Here is a 19,658-nt window from a genome sequence, read left to right as displayed (position 1 = left end):
ATTTTTTAATATGATGTGTGGTTCCAGAGCCGCGAAATAAAATTCTTTGCTGCCAAAGTATGCAGCAGGTCCAGGGTATCCTAAAAACACATATCCATGTTGGGAGAGGAGTTGCGGGGAGAAGGTGGTGGTCTTTATCATGAGGAAACTCTATATTTTAAGCTAACTTTTCAAGCATTAACAGTTTAAAAGTGTTTTGAGAACTGTAAACTTGGAGCTGCACTAACAGAAACTTTACTATAACTTGTTAATTTTAAAAAATGCTGATGCACTTTCCCTTTCACTTTCCCTTTTCTCCTGCTGCCTCCTCTGAAGTCTCCTTCCAAATGGTTTTGGAAACTGGTTCCTGTAAGTTTACCCAGCTCCTTCAGCTCACCCTCCAGACATCATTGCAGAGTGTCATTGTATTGTTGATGTCGTGCTGATACGGTCATTTCATATAACTCCATTAGTCACGAGTGGAGATTGGATTGTAAGGTCTTTGATCATAGTGCAGAATAGAAAGACCTAAAAAAAATCTAGCCAAAATTTGGATTAGACGCTTTAAAGATAATTAAAAGTGTAAACTAGTCTGTCATTACTTGGCAGACCATAAGTAACTAGTAAGAAGAAAGTGTGGGTATAGATTTGTACTGGTTTTAATAATGTCAGTAAAAGTGAGTATGAATTGCACATGTAAATTATTTGTATTATCAAGTCATCTTTTTGAAAGAATCATTTCCTTTTGGCCTGACCTATAGAGGATACTGTTTGTGTAATTTAAAAAAGTGACAGGTTCTGTGTCCCTCTCATTACTGAATCTAAACTATTAACAGATTCAGTTCTGGTTTGACTACAAGGTTGATCTTTCAGTGTGAACTCTGGGGGTTCAACCACTTAAATGTTTTTCACCCTCAGAAACAGACATGTAACTTAGAAGTCCACCACAATGTTGAAAGATCGAAAACACATCCCTCTTAAATGCCAGATGTCTCCGTTTGTAGAAAGAGCAGTGTGTTTGTAAAGCGCCGAGCACACTCCAGAAGTTCTGGGAGACCCACAGGACTTCAAGATTGAAAGTTGGTTTCCCTGGTAGGCCTTCTAGGATGTAATCTTCAGGAAGATGTTGCGGCCGGCCACTTGCAAACTGTGGATTGTCTGGTCCAGACCGCAGGCCTCGTGGCCGCAGCCTCGGGGAGCTGTGTGCGTGTGTGCGCGTGTTGCCATGCCCCTCGGTGGAACGCTGCAGAGCACAGCACACAGCTCAGTCCTTTGTTCCGTGACCCTGGGCGCTCGGCTCAGTCCACTTCCGGCCGTGGGCCCTGGAGGTCCTAGAAGTCTGGCATGGAGCCAGCCACTGTAGAGCATTTCCAGAGATAGTATTCTGTTTCTTACCGGCCCAAGGAAGTGGGGCTGGAGGGGACTGGAAGCCACAGGGGCATTGGAAGGCTGGCGAGGCCCCGGCTGCCACTCCCCCTCAGTCCTGATTTTCATGCTTGAGTTTTAAACTGTCCGCCAGCAGCTCACTGAGGATGCTTACTAACGATTACGTAAAAACACAAAATCAACTGAAGAATTTCTCTAGTGCACTGATGCGATTTTTCCTGAATATAGGTGCGCTCTACCATTAAATACAGATTATAGTCCCTACTGATTCATAAGAACAATCTCCTCTGAAATTCTTCACAAGGGAAAATGTTCCATGAATCTTGTTCTTGAGTAGCCAGTGAGGGGTATATAGGAATAAATATTTCCCCTTGAATGTGTGTGCTTTTCTGGGGAAAGTCATTTAAAGGAAATCTGACTTCACCACCAAATAGTAAATCTCTTTCAGTAAGTAATTTTTTGTTTTTATTCTCACCAGAGTATTATATTTCATAATTATACTTTAATTATGAAATAGAGATGATCAGTTTAGATATAAGAAAAATTAATTTTGATTTCTTAAAAAAAAAACACCTTGTATTTAAATATCAGTGACCGCTGTAATTATAAATTTTGCTAATAGTTCAGTGTGCAATTTTCATTAAGTCTTCAGCATGATTTTTCTTGGCTTGAGGAGAGCTAGTAGCTAAAGACAGCTGACCTCTGGTGACACTCGCTGTGTGCCCGTGTGTATGTCGCGCATGACGTCATCATCTTTCTTAGTCCTCCGTGTCCTGTGAAGCAGGCACTGTGACTGCCCCGGTTCACAGATAAGGAACCGAGAGATGAGCGTTCAGGTAACTCGTCCAAGATCCCAGAGCTGAGAAGTGGCAGGAGCAGGATCTGAGCCCAGGTATTTAGTCTGACTTAAGAAGCTCCTTCTCGTAAACTCTCAGTTTTACAGCAGGTCTCATTTTTAGGGAACTGTCTTACAAATTTGTATCACTCGCACCAGCCAGTCTTTAAAAAACAAGAGCTTCTTCTTTTCTGAGAGGGAGCGGAAACCCTTATACTTGCTCTGCTTTGGGTTAGGGTAGAAACCTCATCCAGGAGGGTTTTCTCAGTTTCATAGTGGTTACACTTTATTTGCATTGTCTCAGCATTCAGATGAGAAGCCAGGATTTCTTTGTGGTCTGATTCCAGCTCCTTAGAGTGATAGTTCTTATTGCAAGGCCTCCTTTAGGAGCAGTTTTACATCCTCTGGCCGTCCCTTGACGCTGATGACTCCTCAGTCTTTAAGCTCCGGTCTTAATCTTTTTACACAAGAGCGTGCTGTCTAAGTTAAGTCTAATGTTAAAGCAAATTTTATCATCTTCAGAGCCACAGAACTGATAATTTGGACATTTCAAATGTCGAAAATCCATTCTGTGATGCTTTTATATTTAAATTCTTGGGCTAAGTGAATTCACATAAATGAGCCCTGTGGCGTTCTGTTAAGCACTTAGCTTCAGAACTGTAGTGCTGTTGGCAAAGACAGGTCTAGTAGTGCTGTTCAGGAGAGAAGGATGTGGCTGCGTGGCTGTTGTCTCTGCTGACTTACACGTTATTACTGACACGGGGCCTACGGTGCTGTGTCTTTCCTGTACGTTGAAGTACTTACTTTGATCTCTTTTTTATATTGTAGGCTCGTTATAGGAAGGAGCAGACCTTGCTCAAGCAACTGCCTTGCATTCCGTTGGTAGAAAATCTGTTGAAAGACGGCTCAGATGGCTGTGCGTTAGCTGCCCTCATTCATTTTTACTGTCCTGGTGTTGTCAGGTTAGAGGGTAAGTGTTCCATTGAAATATTTCTCAACTGTGGATAGATGTAACAGATATTTAAGATGGTAATATCTAATAAGTAATGAAGGCTTTTTTTTTTAAGAAAAACATTTATATGTCATTCTAGGAGGGCAGTTAGTTGAGTGAAGGAGTGCTTGGTTTCTAAGTCTGTGTAGTGACTGCTACGTGTATAGATGTGTGTGTGTGTGTGTGTGTGAGAGAGAGAGAGATGACCAGATTCTACGTAGTTGTGTGCTGGTATTAAGTTACTAATTATAAAGTGAGTCCAAAGTGTGTATTATCAAAATTAATCCTTGTTCTTTTCTTATTTGAAGACATTTGCTTGAAAGAAACCATGTCTCTGGCTGATAGCCTCTATAACCTGCAGCTGATCCAAGAATTTTGCCAAGAATATTTGAACCAGTGTTGCCATTTCACCCTGGAAGACATGCTCTACGCAGCTTCCTCCATAAAGGTACTCCCTGGTCCCTGCGCTTGAAGGTTGTGGGGAAAGCACACAGCCAGGTGCAGAGACAGTCTAGCTGTGTTAAGCGTACAAAGTTAACTGTAATTTCAGTCAAAATAGTTGGTTAGATTTTTCTGCTGATTGTGTTCTGTTGTAACGCACACTGTCAGCTACAGGTGGCTTTTGCGACACAAAGAGTGAGTCTGTGGTCCTGCAGTTGTTAGTGCAGTGGAGAAGGAGCCGGCAAGTGCTTCTGGGCCCTCAGCAGGGCAGTGGGCTCCAGGAAGAAAGGGTCCTTCTGTGCCAGAACTTGAGACACAACCTCGGGAAAGAAAGGGGGAAGGAAATACCAAGGTTGTCTAGAAATGAACCTTTTAAGAAGTAACTCCTGGCAATATCCTGGTGGCCCAGTGGTTAGGATTCTGCACTCCCACTGCAGGGGGTGTGGGTTCAACCCCTGGTCAGGGAGCTAGGGTCCTGCATGCCGCACAGTGCAGCCAGTATATATATATATAATTTTTAGTAGGTAAATAAAAGTACTTGCTTTTATCAGCCGTGCGTGAGTCCCTTGCTTCAGGACGATGTCACAGGGCCTCCTAGCTTCGCTCAGTTGCTCAGTGCGCTTCTTCCAAGAGCTGTTTATTGAGCACCTTGCACTGTTTCGGGCTTTTTGGGTGAATCAGCAGACAATCAGAGATCCATGTCCTTTCAGAGCTTACTTTGTAGTGAAGACAGACACGTGTCTCAAGCGTGATGGCTTCTGAGCTGCAGGTTCCAGAGCTCCGTGGTAGGAGTGATGCCTTTCTGTTCCTGGCAGCTGCGGAATTCCTTCCCGCCCCCTGTGCCCTTGCCTGAAGTTCGCCACTTCTGTGTAACGTTAGAGAGGAACAGCCTTGTGTCAGGCTTGACGCCTGGCCGTATTCACGGTGCCCACCTCCCTGAAGGCTGCCATGGGCCTCCTGGAGCCATGCTGCCGCTCGTGTGCTTGCGCTCCTTGCTCTCTGCCCTCTTTACCCTGAGCCCCTTCCTTCTTTACACACAAGGCGGGGGACACAGCCAGCCAGCCATGCAGCTGCTCCCAGAGCAACCACTGCCCACTGCCCAGCCATGACCAGCCATGCAGCTGCTCCCAGAGCAACCACTGCCCACTGCCCAGCCATGACCAGCCACGCAGCTGCTCCCAGAGCAACCACTGCCCACTGCCCAGCCATGACCAGCCATGCAGCTGCTCCCAGAACAAACCACTGCCCACTGATCAGAACAGCACCCACTCCCCACTGTCCGACACGTCGGAAGAAAGACCTTGATTGATTTTGAATGGTTACACCATTTTTACCAAAATGGGAGATATTTTCATATTTATCTTGTTAATGCTTTTTCTGATTATTGCCTGTTAAAAATTCTAAATGCCACTACTATAATCTCAGGGAAAAAAATCGTCTCATTAAGTACATTAAACTGTAAGAGTACATTTGCTTAAGTCATATACTTTGGACTTCCCATAAATAAAATGTAACCTTGATGTTTAGATGAACTTACTCTGGGCATAATCCAGATATAAAGATATTTTCTTAAATGAGGCGTTCAAAAAATAGATAATTGTCTGCAGAGAACACTGTCACTTTATCTATTTTGGTTCTCTGCTAAATTATTAGAACCACATTTTGTCTTCAAATGAGTATCTTAAGATTCTGCATCCTCGAGAAGTTGCTTGGTCCATGGTGCTGGGCATCCCATCGTGTGTTGACGTGAGCAACAAGTATTTGTGGGGGCGTGGGGATGAGCCCTCTTTCCCCCACGCTGGGTGTATACACTGGTGTGCCCTTTTTAGAGGGCACTTTGGCGGCAGTCCATTCTGAAGGAGATCAGCCCTGGGATTTCTTTGGAAGGAATGATGCTAAAGCTGAAACTCCAGTACTTTGGCCACCTCACGCGAAGAGTTGACTCATTGGAAAAGACCCTGATGCTGGGAGGGATTGGGGGCAGGAGGAGAAGGGGACGACAGAGGATGAGATGGCTGGATGGCATCACTGACTCGATGGATGTGAGTTTGAGTGAACTCCAGGAGTTGGTGATGGACAGGGAGGCCTGGCGTGCTGCGGTTCATGGGGTCGCAAAGAGTCGGACACGACTGAGCGCCTGAACTGAACTTGGTGGCATCTGACCGGATTGAAAGTGCACAGGAGGCTGTGCTAGTGTTGTCCCTGGGGTGACAGGGGGGAGCAGCTCGTCTTAGAAGGGGCGCGATGGGGGTGTCCTGGAACGTGGTTGAGCTGTGTAAGAGGAGGAGGCAGAAAGCTCACAAGAGTTACCAAGAGAAGCACCCGGTCGCACACATTATATATAACGTGATGTGATTTATCTCTCTTTTTAAAACGCTGTTTCCATCTGTATGCACATCTGCACATATATATAGACGCACAGGAAAAGGTCTGCAGAGAGAGACACAAAACTGTTAGCAGGGGTTTCTTCTGACTGTGGTGTTAGGATGTGGACAAGAGGAGTTTGTGCACTTGTTATTCTGTTTATTTGTATTCTTTGATATTGTTTACATTGTTCAAGAATGTTAATTTATAGCTGCATGACCTTCTTAACTAAAAGAAGAGCTTTTAAATGAAATTAATTTGGTATCATTCCTAGAATATGGTGACAGATTTGTTGCTGTTTAATCTTCGCAGATCCAGAAAGGAATTCTCTTCATAAACTTCAGTTACTGGGGAAATCATTTCTTCCTGTGCTGACACCTTGTGGCCAAGCACAGTACAGTTCTGTTACTAGGACGGTTGTCTGACCAGGGAGCCTAGAGCAAATCTCCCAGCTTCTCTGAGGTGTAATTGACGCGTTGTTGTTGTTCACTCGCTCAGTCACGTCCAACTCTTGTGACCTCATGGACAGCGTCTATGGGATTTCCTAGGCAAAAATACTGGAGTGGATTGCTATTTCCTTCTCGAGCGGATCTTTCCAACCCAGGGATCAAATCCGTGTCCCCTGCATCAGCAGGCGGATTCGTCACCACTGAGCCCCCAGGGAAGGCGTGACTGTAGAAGTCTAAGGTGCTCAGTGTGTGGATCTGATACGCACATACTGCAGAGTGATTGCTACACCCTCATCACATCACGTCATCACCATTTCTCTGATGTGAGCATTTAGGATCTACTTTCAGCAGCTTTCAAATCTGTGATGCAGTGTCATTAGCCACACTCATTAGACCCCAGGACCTATTCACTTTATAGGCGGGGGCTGGCACAGCGGAGCAGCACGTGCCCCACCCCAGTCCCTGTATCCCCCACTCTGCTCTCTGCTGGCTCCTTAGACTCCACGTGCAGCATACCACACACTGTGTGTCTCTGACTTATGTCACTCACTACAGTGCCCTCAGGAGCCATCTGTGTTTTTGCAAATGGCAGGATCGCCTTCTCTCCTGAGGGCTAAGTAGTGTTCCATTGTGTATATATACCACATCTTTATCCACCCACCCGCCGTGGACACTCAGCTTGCTTCCTTGTCTTAGCTGCAGTGAGCATGGACGTGCAGATCTCTGTCCAGGATCCTGTTTTCGTTTCCTTTGGGTGTGTACCCAGATAGGCCTGCTGGATTCTGTGGCAGCTCTGTTTTAATTTTTGAGGAGCCTCCGTACTGCCCCATACTGCCTTCCATAGAGCCTGCACCATTTTGCATCCCCGCCAGTAATGCTCAAGGCTTCCCTTTTCTCCACACCCTCATCAGCACTCGCTACTGCTTACCTTTTTGAGGATGGCGATTCTGACAGGTGCCAGGTGGTATCTCATTGTGGTTTTGATTTGCATTTTCCTGATGATGAGTAGTTTTGTTGAGCACCAAGGTCCTTAAATATTGATTAATTTCCTATAACAGTTACGGAGCACTTAACAAGTGTTTTTTCAAAACATACACACAGCTTTCAGTCCATCGCACTAGCAGAGCGGAATCTAGCACTAGTACTTAAAATGTGATTTTACACCTTGGCTTCAGAAAGTGTACTGTGAGGTAAGTGTGAAGAGTAAATGTGAATCACAGTCATCTCACTGCCCAGAGGTACTCCCTATCAATGTTTTGCCTATGACTGGCCTTTTTTATTATGTGTTTACTTATTCATTTATACATTCATTCAGTAAATATTTATTGGGCATCTGTCACGTACCAGGCACTGCCTTGAACACTGAAGACAGAGTGCTGAGCATGGCTTTGTCCTTTTACCATAGAGCTGGCTGGGTAAGAGGAGGAAGCCTGGAGAATATGGTATTTGATGAAGCTGGGGAAATTGCGGAGGGCCCTGATCAGGTACCACTTGTAACCTGTAGTCAGTCTTTCCCTAAGGCTGGGGAAGGTGGGGGAAAGAGTGCTGCATTTTGAGAAGTTTGACTTAATAAGTCACAGAAAAGGGGATTGTATTCTAACCAAGTGGTGAAAACATTTGCATCAGAGTAATTATGGTGAAGATGGGGAGAAGTGGGTGGGCTCTGAGATGTTTAGCGTGCAGACTCTGCAGCCCTGAGGATGACTTGGTGTGGGAAGGGAGAAAGAAGGGGGCATGGGGCGACTCCTAGGTTTCTGGTTTGTTCCCTGTGATGGCAGTTGTCATTCAGGGAGATAAGGCTGGAACTGGATCAGGGTTGTGGGGAGGATGATTGGTGCAGGTAGAGAAACACACGAGGAAATGCTCGAAGGCCACTGCATGTCTCAGGACAGTCACACGTTCCGGAGTCACCTGATAGGGGCGGGTGGCAGTCTTCACAGAGGAGACAGATCGAGAGTATTGGTGCCACTGAGAGGTCAGGTTCAAGGGAGACTACAGAATCTGTTTGATTTAGTACATAGTCGTTGGTGACTTGAGCAGATGCAGTTCCGTGGCTGCGTGCAGTGCGGGAGTGGACTGGGAGTGGAGGGCTGGGACCGGGTGGGTGGGTGGGGGAGGCCGCCTGACAGAAGCCTGTGCGGAGGTGAGGGCGGGGCGGGGTGGGGGCGGGGCCGAGGGTGAGGGTGCGGCCGGGGGCGGGCCGAGGGGCAGCCGGAGGAGGGGAGTCGGATGAAGCTTGTGCCTTGTGCTCAGTAGGAGAGACTCGAGCGGGCTTACTTATTTTTTAAATGTTTTTAGTTTTTTGGCCATGCTGCGTGGCATGCAGGATTTTAGTTCCCCAACCAGGGATCAAACCCAAGCCCCCTGCATTGAAAGCACAGAGTCATAACCACTGGACCAGCAGGGAAGTCCCTGAGCTTGTTTAAAAGCCAAGTAGGTCGGACACGATTGAAGCGACTTAGCAGCAGCAGCAGCAGCAGCAGGACGGGTTCAGCCTAGGGGGAGAATGAATGTATGGGAGAAAGAAATACAGTTGAGGATGAAAGCTGCTGAGAAGGTAACGCACAACACAGCCAATAGAGATTATAAGCGTTCTCATTGCTTTCTTTTTTTAATCACAAATTTCGATGAGTGACTGATATTTAAAGGTGTATTTCAATAGGTAACACAGAATAAAATTCTCCTTATCATTGCTTGTTGGTCAAGCTTTACCTGATTTTCCTCCTGACTTTCTTGCCTCTTTTCAGAGTAACTACCTGGTGTTCATGGCCGAGCTCTTCTGGTGGTTCGAGGTCGTGAAGCCCTCCTTCGTCCAGCCCCGTGTCGCTCACCCACAAGGAGGTGATCAGTGTTCCTGTTAACAGACAGAATGGAGAGTTAAAACAACCTCACCTGATGTTCTTGTACAGGAAGGCCTGTGACTGTTTCATGTTCTAGCTGTTAGCCTGGATAAATTCTGAATATTTTAATATTTAAAGCCATTCAGTTCTCTGTTGAGTGAGCCATACCTTAGGGGAGGAAAAGGAGGTAGCGAGAATAGCCCTGAATTCGGAGGCTTATGTTGTGGAACTTTTAGCTTTAACTGTTTTCCCTCTTTCTTCCCTTTGCATCTTTTACTCCCATCCTTAGCTTTTGTTCCCTGTTTTTTAATGTTGTTGGCCAGAAGCCATTCAAATTATGGCTTGGTTCTCATCTGTAATCCGAATTTGCCATTAAGCCATGAGAAGGCTTGGGTATATTATATATATTTAAACCAAGTAAGTTCTGTGATTGTTACAGTATCACAGTCTATTGATTGCTCATGATAAGGACGCGAACAAGAAATAAAGGGCTAAGTTACCATAAAGATCTCTGGAAATAACAGAAAAAAAGGAAAAACTTATTACTTTCTGTAAAGCAAACCAGATTTTCCCCTGGCTTCCATGATAAAACCAGAGGTTTCTTTCTGTGGGGAAAGAACAAGTCCACCTTCAGCCTGACCCCGGGAGGACTTCGCTCAGCGTGGCGGGGCGCCCTCTGCTGCCGGCGCTCCGCCCCGCGCGCAGCGTGACTGCTCTGCCTCCCGCTACCGGCCTGCTCCCCTTGCCGCCACAGTTTTGTATTTTCCCTTATTTCTCCGCATCCCCACCCGCTTCCCCCCTAAAAAAATCAAAGGAAAAAGGAAAGAGAAGAAGGAAGAAGTCTGTACTCGGGCAGGGGTAGGGGGCGAACTCGGCACTCACTCCAGTGAGGAGAAGCGGCGTCCTCAGCGCGACCTCTGCGCCCAGGCCGCGTGCTGTGGCACACGCAGGGACGGCTGCGAAGCTGCCCAGGGCGGAGGCGGCACGTAACGGGGCAGGCCTGTGGACGCGCCGAGCCCCTGCGAAGGCCGGTCGGGAAAGCCAGGCTCTTCTGCGGTGATCACAACCAGAGTGCTACACCTCTTCCTGTTAGCACAGTTTTCACGTGCGGTGCTTTGTGTGATCTCGTCTGTGAAGCCCACTATTCAAAATCTTCGACAGCTGTTATATTAGGTCTCAAAAGCAAAAAGCTAAATGAGAGTTATTCGCAAAAACGTAAACTGTAGCTAGCTGTGTTTTAGTTATTAACCAACAAAATTCTGTCTCTTTAATTGATTACCAAAACACCAACTATATCGTAGACGTAAAAGTGACCATGTGTAACAAGCTCTGTGAAAGCTTTTGCAAAGTTGAATACTCGTTTATTTTTAATTATCTGTATTTATTTTATATTAAGCCTTTTCCCCCCCTATTTAGCCTTAATCAAGTGAATTTTATAGGTCAGAACACTTCCAAGAAGTGTTTAAAGAAGATTTGTCCTTTTGAAAAATTTAAGGAGAAAACTAAATGCACTATGATTCTCTATAAGGAGTAAGGAAAGCTGAGAGTAAACACTTACTTGCAGTTCAGGATCCTTGAAGTGGTGGCAGAAACGTGCTGATGTTAATTCTGAGGTTTTCGTCTTTCCTGTAGCTGAGCCTGTGGAGGATCTGCCGTCACTTCCTGTCTCGAATGCTGCCCCCCGAGATGCCCTGGACAGCTCTGACCTCACGCCAGGGTGAGTCCGGACGGCCATGCCAGTCACTTAGGAGATCAAGATTATTGATTACTACATTACATGAGCGTTTTTACAGTTTCAGTTGAACTTTGAACTGAATAAGTTACAATTAACTTACCCTGTTAAAGCCTGTTTTTCTGTCAGTGTCATTGAAATTTACATGAACTGAATGTTTCATAAATAGGCTTTTATGAGTCACACTGAAAAGCGGGAGAATATTATCCTAAGGTCCAAATAATCAGCCTAAAACTAAACTCTTGCTGCACACCTTGTTTATAATTGAGATCATATGAGGCTCAAATGATAGGTAATTCTTAGGCCTCAGGGGAGATTTTTAAATCTATGAGACAGTTTTCCCTGTTTGGTTTGCTAGTTCCTGCAGCTATGGAGAGGTCACGATGGAATATTGATTGTACCGTTGAATAGTTAATGCTTTAGTTCTTAATATCAGGAATTGAATTCAAAGCCAGGTAAACATTTACTATCAGGATAATCCTGACTTCTGACCCAAGTATGTGATAGAGACATTAATTTGTTTCAAAGTGTTTTTTAGCATATCCTGTAAGCACTTTTAATGCATATTTTTTAGAAACTAAAATGTGTATTGACTTTGGACTCCCTAATTTATTAATATATGATTTTTTTAATTTAAAACCGAAGTACTTTGTGATTTTTTTTTTTTTAGACATTCAAGCCAATATATTTAAAATACATTTTTAAAATTATAAGTAAGAAATTAAAAATAGTTTCTGCATGAACTCTTGGTTTAACCTGAAAGTGTGAACACGTACCGAAGCTGTCACTCCTCACACCTGAGCAGTTTCTCTCCACTGTGTCCTGACCAGTGTGGACAGAACCCTCACCACCCTCTCACTGCTCAGAGGGCTTCTCATCACTGTGAGCTTCAGAGCCCTGTGAATTAGGAAAGCACTTTCCTCCCCCTGCCCTCGGATTTACCCCCATGGATTTTCTTACTTCCGTTAAGTTCCCTGTTTCGTACCCTCGTCACTCAGGTAAACCTCGTCACTGAGGTTTACCATGAAGGAAGAGGTGAAGCTGGAATACGACTGGTTCAGGAGCTGCTCTATGGCGTCCCATGGGAGATTGTTTTCTACACGCTACTTCCTCAGTGCTTTCCTGGGTTGGTTATGTAGTAACATTCCCTGCCTTGAAATTTAGAAAACACTCAATATCCTAGGTCATATCTCTTGTCCTGTTAAATCTTTAAAACCTTCTAAACTTTCCACTTAAACACTAGGTTATTCCACAGTTACTATGTCTAGAAACTTGGACAGACAGTCCTCTACATTTCCGACACTGGTAAATGTCTTACCCTCGGGAGGGCTCATCTGTCTGTCTCTCAGGTGTCTGAGTGGCCACCTTTCTCCTCTTTCCCAGCAGAGCTTCCTATAACCAGCTGGCTGTCTGACTTCTTTTCCTCAGTGGGTCACTGTGTAGCCGTCTCGTGTCTCTGAGTTTCTGTGTGGCCCGTGTGAGTTCTCCCACTGTAGAACTTTTGAGGAGGGATTCAGGAATGCTGTTCTTCCTGGGAATGATGCAGCCGCATGTACAAGTGTTCTCGCGCCTGAAGAGTGATCTCACAAGGAAAGAGTCGAAGACGGCAAGCAAGACATTTGTAGCAGCTACTGCACACACATGGCCACTAGCGTGTCCAGGAGTTACCCCACACCAAAACCCTCCATGCAGACGTGAAGTGAGGGAGTTACAGGAACGTACAACAGTTTAGCCAGCACTTGGGGAAGAAGAAAAGAGTGAACATATTTAATAACTGAACGTGCCTCTGTTGAGGACACACTTGGTAGTCAGTGTAAGAAGAGCAGAGGCTTGGGAAGGCCACTGGAGGGGACGAGACACACCCGTGATGGGGAGCAGCGTGGTTGTGTCCCTCGGCTTCCCCACGAGCGAGGACACGGGTGAGGGGACACGTGATGTGCACGGTGGGGGCGGGGTGCGAGGGAGCTGATGAGACAGCAGAGGCGTGCGCCTGCTGCAGGCTTCTGGAAAGCTCTGTGCAGCAGGCGCTCGCTGAGCAGTAGGATGCACATTGAGGTTTGCCTCTGAATCCTTCGGTGCTTGCTCATCTTCTCGGTTTGCCTTAGCTGAAAGGCAGCGTGGTCACAGAGAGCTAGGTCACTGTGCCCTGCCCCCGGCTCGTTCTCAGCCCTTCTCAGGGCGTGCTGAGTTTCACCTACTAAGGTAAGCCATGGCGGACTGAAAACATAGGAAGAAAAAGATTAAATTTTGGCCAAATGTCATCATAAACTGAGAAATAGACTGTCTAATCCCCTGCATTGACTGGAATAGAGTGGAATTAAATAAGGAGAAATGTAAATATGTTAGAGACATACACACAGGTCTGCATGCAAGCAGGTGTCAGGCTCTTTTATAAGAAGTGATCATACTTGCACTTTTAGAAATTTAGATTCGACCAAAGTACTTCAAGCTGATGATTTTCATTTAGCTTCTTTCTTAGTTTTTCTACTTATAAAATGAAAATAATGTGCCATATCTTATCTCACAAGGACATTGAGTTGTACTTGAAAGTAGTATTTCAAGCTCCTGGGCTAAAAAATATAAAATGCATAAAGGTTCATATAATCACAGCCATTCTTTGGTTTAAACGGTGTGTTTCCTTAATTTTTTTCCACTTAGGATGGAGAGTCAGAGGTGGCGATGGTGTCTGTGACTTCAGCTGCGTATGTTAGATTCGTCTGAAAGAGCTAGGCTGTGACATTTTGCGTGTCTTTTCTGTTGCAGTGGGGAAGGAGCTGCGTTCACACACTCTCGTCCCCATTTGCCTTCCAGGCACTTACAGCCCCAGCCTCATCCTTCAGCCTCAGGTAATGTGTCAGAAAGCCCGAGAGTGCCGTGTGAGTGGTTAACAGGAAAGCGATTGAGAATAAACGCAAATAAAAAGTGTTCCATATACACACCGAAGACTCTTTCTGTTTCTCTGTGCTCGCTTTTCTCAGTAAGACGGTCTTCATTTCTCCGTGTGCATCTCCTTACCTTGTGTGAAGTCTGTAAAATGCTGTAAGTTAAAATTGTTTTACACAGTGCCAGTGACTTTTCTTCTCGTGCATTTGAAGGAGGAATAAGAAGGTCTTCGTCTATGTCCTATGTCGATGGCTTCATAGGGACATGGCCCAAGGAGAAAAGGTAAACAGGAGGCTCACTCTCCGGCACTCGCCTTAGTGAGAGGCACTCCTTCCCCACCCCACCACCCCTGTTGCTAGCCAGAGGATGGAGTGACCTTGGTGACAGGTGTCCTGACAGCCTTACCCCGCCTCCACCCCCAGGAGGATGTGATTGTGAGAAATGAGGGAGAGAAGAAATCACATCTCTCAGTGATACCAGATCCTGTCTTTTCTGGGGTTATTTAAGAGCCTTCTCTTTTTTTTCAGATCGTCAGTGCATGGAGTCTCATTTGATATTTCTTTTGATAAAGAAAACGCTGTGCAGAGATCCACCTCCAACCGAGGAATCACTCGCTCCCTTAGCAATGACGGGCTCGCCCTGAGCAACCACCGCGCAGCCAGGAACAGCCGGAAGAACCTGGCCTTCAAGCCGGTGGACGGGGAGGAGCACGCGGCGGGCATCACGGAGGAGCGCACGGTGGGCTCTCACGGTGACCTGACCACCTACGCGCCCCGGAGCACAGGCGAGCTGAACTCCAACGAGGGCACGCACTACAGGTTCCCCAATGGAGCGCTGCACAACAGCGTGCTTCTCGACGAGCTCGGCAACCAGGTGGGGACCCCGAGCATCGAAGAGGCCTTGCAGATAATCCACGACACGGAGAAGCCCGCCCACACCCCGAGGCCGGGCCAGCTTGCCAACGGCTTCTTCCTCCACAGCCAGGAGCTGAGCTTCCTGAACGCCGGCGTCCCGCGCAGCCAGTCCAGTCCCGAGAATGTGGGGGACACGCGAGGGGCCTTGAGTCCTGTCACAGACACCACGGAGGTGGACACGGGCATCCACGTGCCCTCAGAAGACATTCCGGAAACCATGGACGAGGACTCGTCCCTGAGAGACTACACCGTGAGCTTGGACTCCGACATGGATGACGCGTCCAAATTCCTGCAGGACTATGACGTGCGGCCCGGCAGCACCAGAGAGGCCTTGAGCCCCTGTCCCAGCACGGTCAGCACCAAGTCCCAGCCCGGGAGCAGCGCCTCCTCCAGCTCCGGGGTGAAGATGACCAGCTTTGCCGAGCAGAAGTTCAGGAAGCTGAACCACACGGACGGAAAGAGCAGCGGCAGCAGCTCTCAGAAGACCACGCCCGAGGGCTCGGAGCTCAACATTCCCCACGTGGTGGCCTGGGCCCCGGCCCCTGAGGACGCGGGCCTCCCGCACGGCCGGGACACCACGCAGCTGCTGGCCTCCGAGGTGGTGCACCTGAGGATGAAGCTGGAGGAGAAGCGGCGGGCCATCGAGGCCCAGAAGAAGAAGATGGAGGCCGCGTTCACCAGGCAGAGGCAGAAGATGGGGAGGACGGCCTTCCTCACCGTGGTGAAGAAGAAAGGCGACGGGGTCTCCCCGCTGCGGGAGGAGGCGGCGGGCGCGGAGGACGAGAAGGTGTACATGGAGCGGCCGCGCGAGAAGGAGCCGCAGAACGCGAACGGGCCGAGGAGCAAGTCTCCGGCGGACCCCAAGGAGGGCGCGGAGAGCCCTGCGGGCAGGTGGCCGCCGGCCCCTAGCGCGCCCGGGGACCCCGAGGGGCGGTGGAGCCCGGCTGGGCCCGCGGAGGAGCCGCCGCAGGACGGCGAGCTGCTGGAGCACACGCGCTCCATCGAGAGGCTCAACGCGTCCCTGCACGCGCTGCAGCGGGAGATGCGGCGCCTGGCGCTGCAGCAGGAAGCACTGATGCACATGCGCGAGCAGCAGGCCTGGGTCATCTCCCCACCGCCGCCCTCCCCGCACCGGCCTGCGCGCGACCCGCCCCGCCCGGCCCACCCGTCCCCGCAGGCCGCGCCCAGGAAGAGCGCGTCCTTCTCTGTCAAAAATCAAAGGACTCCCAGGCCCAGCGAACTCAAGATCACGCCCCTGCACCGCACGCTGACGCCCCCGCGGTCTGTGGACAGCCTCCCGCGGCTCCGGAGGTTCTCCCCGAGTCAGGTTCCCATCCAGACGCGGTCCTTCGTGTGTCTGGGCGACGACGGAGAGCCTCGGGCCCAGGAGTCTGGGCGCAAGGACGGAGTGAAGGAAGAGGAGGAGGGGTCGGCGGGGCCTCCGGAGCATGGGGAGGCCCGGCCCCCACCCTCTGCGGCCCCCGAGGGCCCGGCCGCCCCGGCCTCCGAGGTTGCGCACCCCGCACCCAGTGAAGACCCCCCGAGTCAGCCCGCACAGCTGCCTTCCAAACCCAGTGTCCCGCCTGCTGCGCCTAAGAGCGTTAATCTGATTGAAGTCTCCCTCTCAGATTTGAAACCCCCTGAAAAGGCTGATGTATCTGTTGAAAAGTATGATGGAGAAAGTGATAAAGAACAAGTTGATGAGGACCAGAAAGTATGCTGTGGATTCTTTTTTAAGGTAAAAGTGCCAGCTCGGCCGTAGGCCTCTCCTCTCGATGCTTGCGCGCGCATGCTCTGAACAGCAGGACCTCTGTTAGTGTCTGCCCTTAATCCTGGGCTATGTTCTGGCCTGACTCTTGTGGACTGCGGTTTCGGCAGGCACTCTGGTTTCTGAAGCAGTCTTTCATCACGTCGTTGAACTTGGGGAGACCTGTTCACCCCCCCCCCCACCCCACCTCCCACCCCCCCTACCCTGCTTGTCTCTCTCTCTCTCTTTCAGCAAAGCCTTTTGAGAACCAAGTGATTCACTCTTGGAAAAGATACTCTGTTGCCAGTTGGTTAAAAAAAGGTTATAACTTGGCATTGCAGGCAAATCTGTTTCTGTTCTTAGTATTGACCATCTTCCCATACACTTTTTTTATATATATATTTTAAAAACTGACCAGACGGAATCCTTCAAGATGAAACATTAAAAATATAGTTTGAAAAATATATATATAGTTGGAGCAGTTGTCATTGGACTAGCTCCTCTGGAAGCACTGATGAGAGTGTAGCTTATGACCCCAATCTCCAGTTTGGTGTTTGATGTAACCTATGTTTATAGGCTACTGCAGCCAGCTAACCCAAGTCCTGCACAGTTTCACCTTGTGATGGTAACATCTGGACACTTACCATAGGTACTAGACCAAGGAAGGCCTAGTATTAAAGTTTTTCTCCTGTCATCCTTTTCTTCATCTTTATATTTTTCTGTGTTTTCCAGACTCTTAGAGGGAAGAATGGTTTTTTATCATCAGAAACGTGCGTGTGTGCTACTCCTGTTTCTGTTTTTAAAAAGTTAAGAGACCAAGGTATATCGTTTCTAATCCTCTGCAGCTTAGAATAGAGACAGCCTTCAGTGGCAAAAGTCTGTACTTGCAGATTTTCTGGAGAATTCGGAAGTGATTACAATCACTTGCTTTGGATCATTAAATATTGGGAATGGGTAACTTACTTTGAAGTTGGTCAGAGACAGATGGCCCTCTCGGCCCTTTTTAACATTTAGAGACTTAAATGTGAGTTGTGTTTTTTGCTTCCCAACTGTGTGAGACTGCTGTCAATGTGTTGAATGGCCTGCTGCTGTGTGAGACTGCTGTCAATGTGTTGAATGGACTGCTGCTGTAGACTGTAACTGGTGTGTAGAGACCTTGCTACTTCTGCTCCCTCCAAGAGGAGAGCAGAGGGGTCCTCGGGTGTCCACCCGTGCGCTCCTTTCCTCACTTCTGTCTTCATCACCCGGTACTCGGCCCTCAGACCGTGGTCGCAGCTCATCACGGGCTCCCCGCGTCTGCCTGGTCCCTTCTTCACACTGCCTCTCAGGAGCGGAAGTCCACGGGGTCTCTTAGAGATGCCTGTTGGATAAAGTGCAGCCCCTCAGTGTGTGATCGGGGCCTTTTGCAAACAAATCCGCTGATTCGCGGGTCCACCCTCTCCCCGTAGCTCCCATCGGGATGTCCTGTCGGGCTCGCCTCGGGCCGCCTCTGTGTGCCGCAGCCTTGTGTGGTTCTGGGGGTGGACGGAGTGTCTTCTCCTCGCATCTCTTGCGCCCTCAGCGCTCTCATAGTGACGCTGCTGACCTGGGCTTCCCAGCCACCTCGTGGCTTGCTTCCGTCACAGTTTCTCTTAGACCGTGAAGTCCTGCAGGCACTGTGTCCTCTCATCCGCAGAGTGTGTGCAGCGTGTGTGGCGCGGACGTGTGTATGTTCAACCTGGCTGTCTTCTGATTCTCTCCGTTCTGAGCGCAGCTGTGGCTGAGTTGCTGTGCCAGTGCCTTGCTGTGCCCCTTCCTCCCCCCGGCTGGTAGGGGTCTAGAAGCTCCTTCGCCTAAGGAGCCCCATCTTTTTCACTCTTCGTGTCTTTTGGGTTAGGGTTAGCACCGCGCTGGGAGTGTGTCAGAACCACTTCTCCAGCTGGTTCCTCCTGACTTCTGAGAACTTGGGCCCTGAGAGTCTGCTTAGGAGCCAGGCAGGCCCAGAAGGCCAAGGGCCCACCTTCTAGCTAGCCCTGGGGTCAGGAGTGTAATTACACCCGTCTCCTCTTCCGTGGGAGAGCCCGCAGTGCAGTGCAGAACCCAGCGAGCAAACTGTCAGAGCCTCCACTTAAAAAAATTGTGCAGCAGGAATTTCGTTTATGTGATACAACTTTGGGTAGCTATTTTTTTGGTGCTTTTCCTTGACTTTTCTACATTAAGCGTGTATTCTAAATACAACTTAAATGGAATTTTAAAATGTGTGGAGAAACTCTCCACTCTGTAAATTATTTATTAGGGCCCAGAAAACTTTTTCTTTTTTTTCCCCCCATTTTATGTTGTTCTTTGCTAACTTCCTAAGTTTTGAAAACATGTAATCAAAGAAGTTTGTGTCTTTTGTTATTTGATAAAAGTATTGCCTCTTTAATTCATTTCTTCCTTCATCATTTTGGAACATGTCCATCTGTGGTGGGGTTGGAATAGGATTCAGTGGGTGATTTGGATTCTCAGTTCCAAGAGTAACCACTACCTGTGGCCTCAGCCATTGAAAATGCAGATATTGGTGCCTTAAATGTTTCCTCCTCCTCAATGAAACTCATTCCCTAGGATGATCAAAAGGCAGAAAATGATATGGCCATGAAACGAGCAGCTTTGTTGGAGAAAAGATTAAGAAGGGAGAAGGAGACACAGCTTCGGAAGCAGCAGCTGGAAGCCGAGATGGAGCACAAGAAAGAGGAGACCAGGTGCGGCCGCCGAGCGGGAGGGGTCCTGCTGGCTCCTTAGTGGGCATCGGGAAGCCTTCGCGGAGTCAGTGCTGATTTGGGTGCTTCTTAGGAGTTTATTTATTTAAGTATTGGTTGCATGTTTTTATCCCAAGCTTGAAACATTAATTTAAAATAATTTTCCTGGGTTTTTCTCACACACACACATTTTTTAAAGTAGTTATTTATTAATGATATAGTTAATGACCGCGGTTGCCCCAGGTACACTTTAAATGGAGCGTTTTCCAGGTGTTGACTCGCTCGCGCCCCCCACGCACGCTCACCACCCCCCACCAACCACGCTCACTGCCCCTCACCACCTGTCACGCATGCTCAGCCCCCCCATGCACGCTTACCGC

At 48.3% G+C, this 19,658-nt stretch overlaps 1 protein-coding gene across 7 annotated transcripts in view; it reads left to right on the top strand.

The window, feature by feature from the left end:
• Nucleotides 1-19,658, top strand: part of CAMSAP2 (calmodulin regulated spectrin associated protein family member 2) — a 97,592-nt gene that overhangs the window by 69,491 nt on the left and 8,443 nt on the right. For 4 of the 7 annotated variants that reach the window (XM_086343149.1, XM_086343148.1, XM_086343151.1 and 1 more), the window contains 8 exons: nucleotides 3,029-3,170; nucleotides 3,500-3,639; nucleotides 9,193-9,286; nucleotides 10,918-11,002; nucleotides 13,781-13,863; nucleotides 14,113-14,182; nucleotides 14,428-16,552; nucleotides 19,145-19,281. In XM_086343149.1, coding sequence (XP_086199275.1) covers nucleotides 3,029-3,170; nucleotides 3,500-3,639; nucleotides 9,193-9,286; nucleotides 10,918-11,002; nucleotides 13,781-13,863; nucleotides 14,113-14,182; nucleotides 14,428-16,552; nucleotides 19,145-19,281 — 2,876 coding nt within the window. Of the gene's footprint in view, nucleotides 1-315; nucleotides 349-3,028; nucleotides 3,171-3,499; nucleotides 3,640-9,192; nucleotides 9,287-10,917; nucleotides 11,003-13,780; nucleotides 13,864-14,112; nucleotides 14,183-14,427; nucleotides 16,553-19,144; nucleotides 19,282-19,658 lie in introns of all 7 variants that reach the window. The other 3 variants (XM_086343147.1, XM_086343146.1, XM_086343150.1) reach the window with 1 other exon arrangement.

Source organism: Bos grunniens, chromosome 16 (assembly GCF_055505025.1).
Source record: "Bos grunniens cultivar Pamir isolate PY7600 chromosome 16, Bosgru_T2T1.0, whole genome shotgun sequence".
NCBI lineage: Eukaryota > Metazoa > Chordata > Mammalia > Artiodactyla > Bovidae > Bos > Bos grunniens.
The sequence above is the reverse complement of the archived record's forward strand: the minus strand, read 5'-3'. Positions and strand labels throughout refer to the sequence as shown.